This window comes from Coregonus lavaretus (assembly GCF_964263955.1).
Source record: "Coregonus lavaretus genome assembly, contig: HAP1_SCAFFOLD_328, whole genome shotgun sequence".
Lineage (NCBI taxonomy): Eukaryota > Metazoa > Chordata > Actinopteri > Salmoniformes > Salmonidae > Coregonus > Coregonus lavaretus.
In genome coordinates, this window is record NW_028165903.1 from 77,501 (window position 1) to 92,500 (window position 15,000).

Consider the following 15,000-nt stretch of genomic DNA (forward strand, 5'->3'; position numbering starts at 1 on the left):
AGGACACACCTCCCGGACCGACACTTGAAGTGACTCGGAGAACACTCTGGAAAAATCAATCAACCATATATCATGGTTTATCCTTGTATGTAGCAATGTCACATAGGTCATTTATTTAATATAAGACAAAAGCCTTATTCATTAAAATAGGCGTGGATTTTTTTCTTCTTAAAAATGATTTCAGATTTTTGAATGAACGCGTGTCATCCCTTCTACTAACCATCGACATCAGGGTCAGGTAGCAGACAGGTGACACTGTGTCCGTCTTCAGGGAACTGGTTACAGTCCGAGTCCTCCGGCCACTGAAGACCCACAATGCTCAGCACCGACTCACAGCGCTCCTTAGAGTTACGACACAATGACCTGCAACAACACAGATAAACATACATTAATACAGTTGAAGTCGGAAGTTTACATACACTTAGGTTGGAGTCATTAAAACTCGTTTTTCAACCACTCCACAAATATCTTGTTAACAAACTATAGTTTTGGCAAGTCGGTTAGGACCTCTACGTTGTGCATGACACAAGTCATTTTTCCAACAATTGTTTACAGACAGATTATTTCACTTATAATTCACTGTATCACAATTCCAGTGGGTCAGACGTTTACATACACTAAGTTGACTTTGCCTTTCAACAGCTTGGAAAATCCAGAAATGATGTCATGGTTGTAGAAGCTCCTGATAGGCTAATTTACATCATTTGAGTCAATTGGAGGTGTACCTGTGGATGTATTTCAAGGCCTACCTTCAAACTCAGTGCCTCTTTGATTGACATCATGGGAAAATGAAAAGAAATCAGCCAAGAATCTCAGAAGAAAAATTGTAGACCTCCACAAGTCTGGTTCATCCTTGGGTGCAATTTCCAAACGCCTGAAGGTACCACGTTCATCTGTACAAACAATAGTACGCAAGTATAAACACCATGGGACCACGCAGCTGTCATACCGCTCAGGAAGGAGACGCGTTCTGTCTCCTAGAGATAAACGTACTTTGGTGCGAAAAGTGCAAATCAATCCCAGAACAACAGCAAAGGACCTTGTGAAGATGCTGGAGGAAACAGTTACAAAAGTATCTATATCCACAGTAAAACGAGTCCTATATCGACATAACCTGAAAGGCTGCTCATAAAGGAAGAAGCCACTGCTCCAAAACCGCCATACAAAAGCCAGACTACGGTTTGCAACTGCACATGGGGACAAAGATCGTACCTTTTGGAGAAATGTCCTCTGGTCTGATTAAACAAAAATAGAACTGTTTGGCCATAATGACCATTGTTATGTTTGGAGGAAAAAGGGGAACGCTTGCAAGCCGAAGAACACCATCCCAACCGTGAAGCACGGGGGTGGCAGCATCATGCTGTGGGGGTGCTTTGCTGCAGGAGGGACTGGTGCACTTCACAAAATAGATGGCATCATGAGGAAGGATAATTATGTGGATATATTGAAGCAACATCTCAAGACATCAGTCAGGAAGTTAAAGCTTGGTCGCAAATGGCTCTTCCAAATGGACAATGACCCCAAGCATACTTTCAAAGTTGTGGCAAAATGGCTTAAGGACAACAAAGTCAAGATATTGGAGTGGCCATTACAAAGCCCTGACCTCTATCCTATAGAAAGTTTGTTGGCAGAAGTTTAAAAGCGTGTGTCGAGCAAGGAGGCCTACAAACCTGACTCAGTTACACCAGCTCTGTCAGGAGGAATGGGCCAAAATTCACCCAACTTATTGTGGGAAGCTTGTGGAAGGCTACCCGAATCGTTTGACCCAAGTTAAACAATTTAAAGGCAATGCTACCAAATACTAATTGAGTGTATGTAAACTTCTGACCCACTGGGAATGTGATGAAAGAAATACAAGCTGAAATAAATAATTCTCTCTACTATTATTCTGACATTTCATATTCTTAAAATAAAGTGGTGATCCTAACTGACCTAAGACAGGGAATTTTTACTAGGATTAAATGTCAGGAATTGTGAAAAACTGAGTTTAAATGTATTTGGCTAAGGTGTATGTAAACTTCCGACTTCAACTGTACATACAACACGCAGATAAACATACAGTGCATTTGGAAAGTATTCAGACCCCTTGACTTTTTCCACATTTTGTTACGTTACAGCCTTATTCTAAAATGGATAAAAATAAAAATAATCCCTTTTTGCAAGTTTATAAAAAGAAAAAAATGGAATATCACATTTACATAAGTATTCAGACTGTTTGCTATGAGACTAGAAATTGAGCTCAGGTGCATCCTGTTTCCATTGATCATCCTTGAGATGTTTCTTCAAATGTATTGGAGTGCACCTGTGGTAAATTCAATTGATTGGACATGATTGGTAAAGGCACACACCTGTCAATATAAGGTCCCACAGTTGACAGTGCATGTCAGAGCAAAAACCAAGTCATGAGGTAGAAGGAATTGTCTGTAGAGCTCAGAGACAGGATTGTCTCAAGGCACAGATCTGGGGAAGGGTACAAAACAAATTCTGCAGTATTGAAGGTCCCCAAGAACACAGTGGCCTCCATCATTCTTAAATGGAAGAAGTTTGGAACCACCAAGGCTCTTCCTAGAGCTGACTGCCCGGCCAAACTGAGCAATCAGGGAGAAGGGCCTTGGTCAGGGAGGTGACCAAGAACCCGATGGTCACTCTGACAGAGCTCTAGAGTTCCTCTGTGGAGATGGGAGAAACTTCCAGAAGGTCTTTATGGTAGAGTGGCCAGACGGAAGCCACTCCTCAGTAAAAGGCACATGACAGCCCGCTTGGAGTTTGCCCCCAAAAAACAAAAGACTCTTAGACCATGAGAAACAAGATTCTCTGGTGTGATGAAACCAATATTTTACTCTTTGGCCTGAATGCCAAGCGTCACGTCTGGAGGAAACCTGGGTCCATACCTACGGTGAAGCATGGTGGTGGCAGCATCATGCTGTGGGGATGTTTTTCATATGCAGGGACTGGGAGACTAGTCAGGATCGAGGCAAAGATGAACGGAACAAAGTACAGAGAGATCGTTGATGAAAACCTGCTCCAGAGCGCTCAGGACCTCAAACTGGGGCGAAGGTTCACCTTCCAACAGGACAACGACCCTAAGCACACAGTCAAGACAACGCAGGAGTGGCTTCGGGACAAGTCTCTGAATGTCCTTGAGTGGCCCAGCCAGAGCCCGGACTTGAACCAGATCAAACATCTCTGGAGAGACCTGAAAATAGCTGTGCAGCGACGCTCCCCATCCAACCTGACAGAGCTTGAGAGGATCTGCAGAGAAGAATGGGAGAAACTCCCCAAATACAGGTGTGCCAAGCTTGTAGCATCATACCCAAGAAGACTCGAGGCTGTAATTGCTGCCAAAGGTGCTTCAACAAAGTACTGAGTAAAGGGTCTGAATACTTATGTAAATGTGATATTTCAGTTTTTAATTTGTAATACAGTTGCAAACATTTCTAAAAACCTGTTTTTGCTTTATCATTATGGGGTATTGTATGTAGATTCATGAGGGGGAAAAAACATTTAAATCAATTTTAGAATAAGGCTGTAACGTAACAAAATGTGGAAAAAGTCAAGGGGTCTGAATACTTTCCGAAGGCTCTGTACATTAATACATACAACAACACACAGATAAACATACTATGCTGGAAATTGTTTCTAATAACCGTTTTCTGTGTTCATGCATGTGACTGACAATGTGACAGACTTTTGTTTTGAGAACAGAAGATATCTCAGTTTCAAGGTCTCAGCTTAGAGAGAAGAAGCCTCGTGAGGCATTGGTCTGTCTCATGTTATGAACCAGTATTGGTCTGTCACATGTTATGAACCAGTATTGGTCTGTCTCATGTTATGAACCAGTATTGGTCTGTCACATGTTATGAACCAGTATTGGTCTGTCACATGTTATGAACCAGTATTGGTGTGTCTCATGTTATGAACCAGTATTGGTGTGTCTCATGTTATGAACCAGTATTGGTCGGTCACATGAATAAAACAAAACGGTAATGATGAATGAATTATGCTAAATCATGCAAATATAACTTGTCTGTGTATAGCCGTATATAAGACAACTGCTGGGACGGCCCCAGCTGTAGTGTACTATGGTGCATTGAGTTGGTTGGAACCTCTGCAGCATGCTGACAATAAAGGATGATGATAATAATAATAATAATAATAATAATAATAATAATAATAATAATAATAATAATATGCCATTTAGCAGACACTTTTATCCAAACCGACTTACAGTCAGTCATGTGTGCATAAATTTTTGCGTATGGGTGGTGCCGGGGATCGAACCCACTACCCTGGCGTTACAAGCGCCGTGCTCTACCAGCTGAGCTACAGGATGATTCATTGAAGATTGACTTTGATTGTCACTGGTGGTAATTTCCACGACATGGTGGTGAATTTCCACAACAATACATTAAGACATACAATAACAAACAGATTAACATACATTAATACAACAACACTCTACAACTCTATTCTTACTGTATGGTATTTATAACTGTATCTACTGGTCTCTACTGGTATCTACTGTGTGGTATTTATAACTGTATCTACTGGTCTCTACTGGTCTCTACTATGTGGTATTTATAACAGTATCTACTGGTATCTACTGTGTGGTATTTATAACAGTATCTACTGGTATCTACTGTGTGGTATTTATAACAGTCTCTACTGGTCTCTACTGGTCTCTACTATGTGGTATTTATAACAGTATCTACTGGTATCTACTGGTCTCTACTGGTCTCTACTATGTGGTATTTATAACAGTCTCTACTGGTCTCTACTATGTGGTATTTATAACAGTATCTACTGGTATCTACTGTGTGGTATTTATAACAGTCTCTACTGGTATCTACAGTTCTCTACTGGTCTCTACTGGTCTCTACTGTGTGGTATTTATAACGGTCTCTACTGGTATCTACTGTGTGGTATTTATAACTGTATCTACTGGTATCTACTGTGTGTTATTTATAACAGTATCTACTGGTCTCTACTGGTCTCTACTGTGTGGTATTTATAACTGTATCTACTGGTCTCTACTGGTCTCTACTGGTCTCTACTGTGTGGTATTTATATCAGTATCTACTGGTATCTACTGTGTGGTATTTATATCAGTCTCTACTGGTCTCTACTGTGTGGTATTTATAACAGTATCTACTGGTATCTACTGGTATCTACTGTGTGGTATTTATAACTGTATCTACTGGTCTCTACTGGTCTCTACTGTGTGGTATTTATAACAGTATCTACTGGTCTCTACTGGTATCTACTGTGTGGTATTTATAACAGTCTCTACTGGTCTCTACTGGTCTCTACTATGTGGTATTTATAACAGTATCTACTGGTATCTACTGTGTGGTATTTATAACAGTATCTACTGGTATCTACTGTGTGGTATTTATATCAGTATCTACTGGTATCTACTGTGTGGTATTTATATCAGTCTCTACTGGTCTCTACTATGTGGTACTTATAACAGTATCTACTGGTATCTACTGTGTGGTATTTATAACAGTATCTACTGGTATCTACTGTGTGGTATTTATATCAGTATCTACTGGTATCTACTGTGTGGTATTTATATCAGTATCTACTGGTCTCTACTATGTGGTATTTATATCAGTCTCTACTGGTCTCTACTATGTGGTATTTATATCAGTCTCTACTGGTCTCTACTATGTGGTATTTATAACAGTCTCTACTGGTATCTCCTGTGTGGTATTTATAACAGTCTCTACTGGTATCTACTGTGTGGTATTTATATCAGTATCTACTGGTATCATCTACTATGTGGTATTTATATCAGTCTCTACTGGTCTCTACTATGTGGTATTTTATAACAGTCTCTACTGGTATCTCCTGTGTGGTATTTATAACAGTATCTACTGGTATCTACTGTGTGGTATTTATAACAGTATCTACTGGTATCTACTGTTGTGGTATTTATAACAGTATCTACTGGTATCTACTGTGTGGTATTTATAACTGTATCTACTGGTCTCTACTGGTCTCTACTATGTGATATTTATAACAGTATCTACTGGTATCTACTGTGTGGTATTTATTAACAGTATCTACTGGTATCTACTGTGTGGTATTTATAACAGTATCTACTGGTATCTACTGGTATCTACTGTGTGGTATTTATAACTGTATCTACTGGTATCTACTGTGTGGTATTTATAACTGTATCTACTGGTCTCTACTGGTCTCTACTATGTGGTATTTATAACAGTATCTACTGGTATCTACTGTGCTGGTATTTATAACAGTATCTACTGGTATCTACTGTGTGTTATTTATAACAGTATCTACTGGTATCTACTGTGTGGTATTTATAACAGTATCTACTGGTATCTACTGTGTGGTATTTATAACAGTATCTACTGGTATCTACTGTGTGGTATTTATAACAGTATCTACTGGTATCTACTGTGTGGTATTTATAACAGTATCTACTGGTATCTACTGTGTGGTATTTATAACAGTATCTACTGGTATCTACTGGTATCTACTGTGTGGTATTTATAACAGTATCTACTGGTATCTACTGGTCTCTACTATGTGGTATTTATAACAGTATCTACTGGTATCTACTGGTCTCTACTATGTGGTATTTATAACAGTATCTACTGGTATCTACTGGTATCCTACTGTGTGGTATTTATAACAGTATTCTACTGGTATCTACTGTGTGGTATTTATAACAGTATCTACTGGTATCTACTGTGTGGTATTTATAACAGTATCTACTGGTCTCTACTGGTCTCTACTGGTCTCTACTGGTCTCTACTGTGTGGTATTTATAACTGTATCTACTGGTATCTACTGTGTGTGTAGTGGTTCTGGTACTGACCTGCAGGGGGGCACCCTCTGGTGTGTGTGTGTGTCACACTTTGGGACCAACATGGTGCAGGCGAAGAACATGAGGTATTTATAACAGTTGGTCTGAACCAGGGCTGGGAACAGAGAAGACTCCCAGGACACCGAGCTCTCGCGCTGGGTTGCGTGGCCAAGGTAGTTAGGGTAGGTGGTACTGTTGTAGGGCAGGTTCATACACAGCTCTAGAGTAATGGGCTCACAATGACCTGCAGGGAGAGGGAGGGAGAGGAGAGAGAGAGAGAGAGAGAGAGAGAGAGAGAGAGAGAGAGAGAGAGAGAGAGAGAGAGAGAGAGAGAGAGAGAGAGAGAGAGAGAGAGAGAGAGAGAGAGAGAGAGAGAGAGAGAGAGAGAGAGAGAGAGAGAGAGAGAGAGAGAGAGAGAGAGGAAGTACAGGACAAAATACAAACGAATTAACTCCAGGACAAAATACTAGGTATGTGGTACTAAATACTAGGTATGTGGTACTAAATACTAGGTATGTGGTACTAAATACTAGGTATGTGGTACTAAATACTAGGTATGTGGTACTAAATACTAGGTATGTGGTACTAAATACTAGGTATGTGGTACTAAATACTAGGTATGTGCAGCTTTCCGTTTCAAGACGATTCGATACGTATCTAGATACAGTGTCTTCAGAAAGTATTCACACCCCTTTACTTTTCCCACATTTAGTTGTGTTACAAAGTGGGATTAAAATTGATTTAATTGTCATTTTCTGTCAATTATCTACACAGTGGCAGAAAAATTCAAACATTTGTTCCAAATGTATGAAAAATAAAACAATAATACAGTATATCTTGATTAGATAAGTATTCAACCCCCTGAGTCAATACATTTTAGAATCCCCTTTGACAGCTGTGAGTCTTTCTGGGTAAGTCTCTAAGCGCTTTCTACACCTGGGTTGTGCAACATTTGTCCATTATTCTTTTCAAAATTCTTCAAGCTCTGTCAAATTGGTTGTTGATCATTGCTAGACAACAATTTTCAGGTCTTGCCATAGATTTTAAAGCAGAACTGTAACTCGTCCACTCAGGAACATTCACTGTCTTCTTGGTAAGCAACTCCAGTGTAGATTTGGCCTTGTGTTTTAGGTTATTGTCCTGCTGAAAGGTGAATTCATCTCCCAGTGTCTGGTGGAAAGCAGACTGAACCAGGTTTTCCTCTAGGATTTTGCCTGTGCTTAGCTCCATTCCGTTTCTTCTTTTTTATCCTGAAAAACTCCCCAGTTCTTAATGATTACAAACATACCCATAACATGATGCAGCCACCAATATGGAGAGGGGTACTCAGTAATGAGTTGTATTGGATTTGCCCCAAACATAACGCTTTGTATTCAGGACATTAAGTTAATTTCTTTGCCATTACACTCTGTAAACTCTGTCACCCACCCAGCAAGATGGCGGACACAGCGGTGCAGATCGCCTCAAGATCAAAACGTTAGACTAAATATTAGCACTCCACATACTCGTGGGTAAAAACCTTCAATCTGGATAACAACACAAAACTAATTATAAGGATAGAGAAATGTATCGACCAATACTCGACCAAAACAAACAACCGCCAAACATGACGGAGAGAAAACGCGACTCCTCGACAGATACAGATGATTTATGCTTTTCACCGCCGGTAAGAGTGGAAACCGATCTATTAAAGTCGATAAATGACAAACTGGGCTTGAATTAGTCAGTAAAGATATAAAGGAGACGAAGGCCTCGAGGTAAAAGACTCACTGTAACGAAAATTGGCATGAATGATCAGTTCCCGAAGGGAAGATTGCAGAACGGCGCAAAGTTCTGTACCCACTCTTCAAGGAGAATACATTTACATTTTAGTCATTTAGCAGACGCTCTTATCCAGAGCGACTTACATGAGCAATTAGGGTTAAGTGCCATGCTCAAGGGCACATCGACAGATTTTTCACCTAGTTGGCTCGGGGATTAGAACCAGCGACCTTTCGATTACTGGCACAACGCTCTTAACCACTAAGCTACCTTAAAAGGGAAGCTCTCCTAGTCGATGAAAAACGGTATATTGTTCCGAGACACCAAAACTACTCCAAGGCTGTTCTAAATATTACAAAGTCCCCATAGAGGAGTGGAATAATGGAACACCCAATACTATCCATGGTATGGATTGTAATAAAAAAAAAAATAAATAAAAAAAAATTATATATATATATATATATATATATATATATATATATATATATATATATATATATAGGAAAACAATTAAAAAAGAAATTAATAAATAAACTACAACTACACTATATCATCCAAAACAGGGAATGTTGTAAAATAATTTGTATCTGACTTTCTATTTATAGTATTTTATAGAAAAAATGATAATTAGCTAAATAATATATCTTCAAATATAAGGAACTGGAACACAAAAGTACTCAGAATCAACATGGTAGATATAAAAAGGTCTGACTGCACAGAGGGACCAGCATGTGTTTCAGGGAAAGGGGATGTACCTGATTTCCATCAGTTAGGACTTGCCATTGGTTCATCAATCGGTTAGGACTTGCCATTGGTTCATCAATCGGTTAGGACTTGCCATTGGTTCATCAATCGGTTAGGACTTGCCATTGGTTCATCAATCGGTTAGGACTTGCCATTGGTTCATCAATCGGTTAGGACTTGCCATTGGTTCATCAATCGGTTAGGACTTGCCATTGGTTCATCAATCGGTTAGGACTTGCCATTGGTTCATCAATCGGTTAGGACTTGCCATTGGTTCATCAATCGGTTAGGACTTGCCATTGGTTCATCAATCGGTTAGGACTTGCCATTGGTTCATCAATCGGTTAGGACTTGCCATTGGTTCATCAATCGGTTAGGACTTGCCATTGGTTCATCAATCGGTTAGGACTTGCCATTGGTTCATCAATCGGTTAGGACTTGCCATTGGTTCATCAATCGGTTAGGACTTGCCATTGGTTCATCAATCGGTTAGGACTTGCCATTGGTTCATCAATCGGTTAGGACTTGCCATTGGTTCATCAATCGGTTAGGACTTGCCATTGGTTCATCAATCGGTTAGGACTTGCCATTGGTTCATCAATCGGTTAGGACTTGCCATTGGTTCATCAATCGGTTAGGACTTGCCATTGGTTCATCAATCGGTTAGGACTTGCCATTGGTTCATCAATCGGTTAGGACTTGCCATTGGTTCATCAATCGGTTAGGACTTGCCATTGGTTCATCAATCGGTTAGGACTTGCCATTGGTTCATCAATCGGTTAGGACTTGCCATTGGTTCATCAATCGGTTAGGACTTGCCATTGGTTCATCAATCGGTTAGGACTTGCCATTGGTTCATCAATCGGTTAGGACTTGCCATTGGTTCATCAATCGGTTAGGACTTGCCATTGGTTCATCAATCGGTTAGGACTTGCCATTGGTTCATCAATCGGTTAGGACTTGCCATTGGTTCATCAATCGGTTAGGACTTGCCATTGGTTCATCAATCGGTTAGGACTTGCCATTGGTTCATCAATCGGTTAGGACTTGCCATTGGTTCATCAATCGGTTAGGACTTGCCATTGGTTCATCAATCGGTTAGGACTTGCCATTGGTTCATCAATCGGTTAGGACTTGCCATTGGTTCATCAATCGGTTAGGACTTGCCATTGGTTCATCAATCGGTTAGGACTTGCCATTGGTTCATCAATCGGTTAGGACTTGCCATTGGTTCATCAATCGGTTAGGACTTGCCATTGGTTCATCAATCGGTTAGGACTTGCCATTGGTTCATCAATCGGTTAGGACTTGCCATTGGTTCATCAATCGGTTAGGACTTGCCATTGGTTCATCAATCGGTTAGGACTTGCCATTGGTTCATCAATCGGTTAGGACTTGCCATTGGTTCATCAATCGGTTAGGACTTGCCATTGGTTCATCAATCGGTTAGGACTTGCCATTGGTTCATCAATCGGTTAGGACTTGCCATTGGTTCATCAATCGGTTAGGACTTGCCATTGGTTCATCAATCGGTTAGGACTTGCCATTGGTTCATCAATCGGTTAGGACTTGCGATTGGTTCATCAATCGGTTAGGACTTGCCATTGGTTCATCAATCGGTTAGGACTTGCCATTGGTTCATCAATCGGTTAGGACTTGCCATTGGTTCATCAATCGGTTAGGACTTGCCATTGGTTCATCAATCGGTTAGGACTTGCCATTGGTTCATCAATCGGTTAGGACTTGCCATTGGTTCATCAATCGGTTAGGACTTGCCATTGGTTCATCAATCGGTTAGGACTTGCCATTGGTTCATCAATCGGTTAGGACTTGCCATTGGTTCATCAATCGGTTAGGACTTGCCATTGGTTCATCAATCGGTTAGGACTTGCCATTGGTTCATCAATCGGTTAGGACTTGCCATTGGTTCATCAATCGGTTAGGACTTGCCATTGGTTCATCAATCGGTTAGGACTTGCCATTGGTTCATCAATCGGTTAGGACTTGCCATTGGTTCATCAATCGGTTAGGACTTGCCATTGGTTCATCAATCGGTTAGGACTTGCCATTGGTTCATCAATCGGTTAGGACTTGCCATTGGTTCATCAATCGGTTAGGACTTACCATTGGTTCATCAATCGGTTAGGACTTGCCATTGGTTCATCAATCGGTTAGGACTTGCCATTGGTTCATCAAATTTCCCAATTTTTCCCTTCTCAAACAGCTGCAACTGTATATGCATTCACACATCAAGTCCTTTCTTGAGTTGGGCTCTGGGATGGAACAACCGTTGAGCATCTGAGCTTGTGGTTGTTTGTGGGGGAAAGGGGTCGAGTGTGTATGAGTGTGTGTGTGTGTGAGTGTGAGTGTGTGTGTGTGTGTGTGTGTATGTATCCCACATCTGTTGCTATGGGGTTATGATGTTAGGGACAATATAGGATGAATCACAATAATTGTTTGCTAAAATAATAATTGCTTGCCAAAAAAAATGTAATCTTTGTAATGGCACTCCTGGTTATAGGTAACAATCCTGAACTGCCTGCATTATTACGCATATTATTATTATTATTATTAGTGAATTGTGGAAATGAAGATAGAACAGTATATAAAAAAAAATCTTGCCTATGTTCAGATAGAAATACATTACCAGTCAAAAGTTTGGACACACCTTCTCATTCAAGGGTTTTTCTTTATTTTTACTATTTTCTACATTGTAGAATAATAGTGAAGACATCAACACTATGAAATAACATATATGGAATCATGTAGTAACCAAAAAAAGTGTTAAACAAATCAAAATATATGTTATATTTGAGATTCTTCAAATAGCAACCCTTTGCCTTGATCACAGCTTTTGCACACTCTTGGCATTCTAAAAAATTCTACAGCTGCACCATCGAGAGCATCCTGACTGGTTGCATCACCGCCTGGTATGGCAACTGCTCGGCCTCTGACCGCAAGGCACTACAGAGGGTAGTGCGTACGGCCCAGTACATCACTGGGGCCAAGTTTCCTGCCATCCAGGACCTCTATACCAGGCGGTGTCAGAGGAAGGCCCTAAAAATTGTCAAAGACTCAAGCCACCCTAGTCATAGACTGTTCTCTCTGCTACCGCACGGCAAGCGGTACCGGAGCGCCAAGTCTAGGTCCAAAAGGCTTCTCAACAGCTTCTACCCCCAAGCCATAAGACTTCTGAACAGCTAATCAAATGGCTACCCGGACTATTTGCATTGTCCCCCCCCCCCCCTCTTTTACGCTGCTGCTACTCTCTGTTTATTATCAATGCATAGTCACTTTAACTCTACCCACATGTAAATATTACCTCAATTACCTCGACTAGCCGGTGCCCCCGCACATTGACTCTGTACAGGTACCCTCCCTACTGTTATTTTATTTTACTGCTGCTCTTTAGTTATTTGCTTCTTTAAAAAAAAAATGTTTTTCTTTAAAAAACTCCATTGTTGATTAAGGGCTTGTAAGTAAGCATTTCACTGTAATGTCTACACCTGTTGTATTCGGCGCATGTGGCAAATAAGATTTGATTTGATTTAGTGATGAAGTCAATCTCTCCTCCACCTTGAGCCAGGAGAGATGGACATGCATATTATTAATGTTTGCTCTCAGCCGTGCTGCCCTGTTCTGAGCCAATTGCAATTTTCCTAAGTCCCTCTTTGTGGCACCTGACCACACGACTGAACAGTAGTCCAGGTGCGACAAAACTAGAGCCTGTAGGACCTGCCTTGTTGATAGTGTTGTTAAGAAGGTAGAGCAGCGCTTTATTATGGACAGACTTCTCCCCATCTTAGCTACTGTTGTATCAATATGTTTTGACCAAAACAGTTTACAATCCAGGGTTACTCCAAGCAGTTTAGTCACCTCAACTTGCTCAATTTCCACATTATTTATTACAAGATTTAGTTGAGATTTACGGTTTAGTGAATGATTTGTCCCAAATACAATGCTTTTAGTTAACTATCCATCCATCTGTCAAATTGACAAACAAACCAAAAGCAACGTTTTCTCATGCTTTGTTGATTTCAAAAAAGCTTTTGACTCAATCTGGCATGAGGGCCTGCTATACAAATTGATGGAAAGTGGTGTTGGGGGGGGACATACAACATTATAAAATCAGCAAAAAACACATTTCTTCCCTCAGACAGCACCTCTTCAACATCTATATCAATGAATTGGTGAGGGCTCTAGAACATTCTGCAGCACCCGTTCTCACCCTACTAGAATCTGAATTGAAATGTATACAGTTTGCTGATGATCTGAGGGATCTTCTGCACTGTTTCGATCAGACCTGAATCTCAGTAAGACAAAAAACAGGACCACAAAAAACAAATTCCATCTAAACACTAAAAAATAAAAAATTATACCTCGGCCTAAACATCAGCACCACAGGTAACTTCCACAAAGCTGTGAACGATCTGAGAGACAAGGCAAGAAGGGCCTTCTATGCCATCAAAAGTAACATAAGATTTGACATACCAATTAGGATCTGGCTAAAAATACTTGAATCCGTTACAGAACCCATTGCCCTCTATGGTTGTGAGGTCTGGGGTCTGCTCACAAAACCAAAAATGTACAAAATGGGACAAACACCAAATTGAGACTGCATGCAGAATTCTGCAAAACAAATCATCCATGTACAACGTAAAACACCAAATAATGCATGCAGAGCAGCATTAGGATGATATCCACTAATTATCAAAATCCAAAAAAGAGTTGTTACATTCTACAACCACCTAAAAGGAAGCGATTCCCAAACCTTCCATAACAAAGCCATCACCTACAGAGAGATGAACCTGGAGAAGAGTCCCCTAAGCAAGCTGGTCCTGGGGCTCTGTTCACAAACACAAACAGACCTCACAGATCCCCAGGACAACAACACAATTAGACCCAACCAAATCATGAGAAAATAAAAAGAGAATTACTTGACACATTGGAAAGAATTAACAAAAAAGCTGAGCAAACTAGAATGCTATTTGGCCCTAAACAGAGAGTACACAGTGGCAGAATACCTGACCACTATGACTGACCCAAACTTAAGGAAAGCTTTGACTATGTACAGACTCAGTTAGCATAGCCTTGCTATTGAGAAAGGCCGCCGTAGGCAGACCTGGCTCTCAAGAGAAGACAGGCTATGTGCACACTGCCCACAAAATGAGGTGGAAACTGAGCTGCACTTCCTAACCTCCTGCCAAATAACTTAGTTTGAGAAAAGGAGATTGGTCAAAAGATGGCTGAGATAGACAAATAAAATGTGTCCATTTAAACCCCTGTAAATCCAATCCACAGTGGCCTATCAACTTGAAACTTGTCATCGCTATCATAAACGTCCCTAACCACACTGAATTTGGTATTGATATCTAAAAAAAACAAGGAAAATATTAACAACTAATTCTTTGCACAAGTAACGCTAAAGCTCAAAATCATCTTCTCCTCATGAACTCCAGATTCACTCCAAATGTTGTATTTAGACTCATTACTTCAGTCTTTAATAGGGGTGTAACGATTCGTTTTAACAACGATTCGATTTGTATCACGATTCGTGGTTGTCGATACGATTCAAGGACGATATTGGTTCATTTAGAACGATACGATCCGAAACGATTCAGTGACTTGAAATCGATTCAGTAACCTTTTAGCCAAAA

General features: G+C 40.4%; 1 protein-coding gene across 1 annotated transcript in view; it reads right to left on the reverse strand.

Annotated features, from left to right (window-relative positions):
• Positions 1 to 15,000, reverse strand: part of corin (corin, serine peptidase) — a 42,047-nt gene that overhangs the window by 10,339 nt on the left and 16,708 nt on the right. The window contains exons 5-7 of the mRNA XM_084190502.1: positions 6,851 to 7,082; positions 221 to 363; positions 1 to 46 (exon numbers count right to left, since the gene is read on the reverse strand). The exon at positions 1 to 46 is cut by the window's left edge and continues 62 nt beyond it. Of these exons, the coding sequence (XP_084046628.1) occupies positions 1 to 46; positions 221 to 363; positions 6,851 to 7,082 (421 nt within the window). The remainder of the gene's footprint in view (positions 47 to 220; positions 364 to 6,850; positions 7,083 to 15,000) is intronic.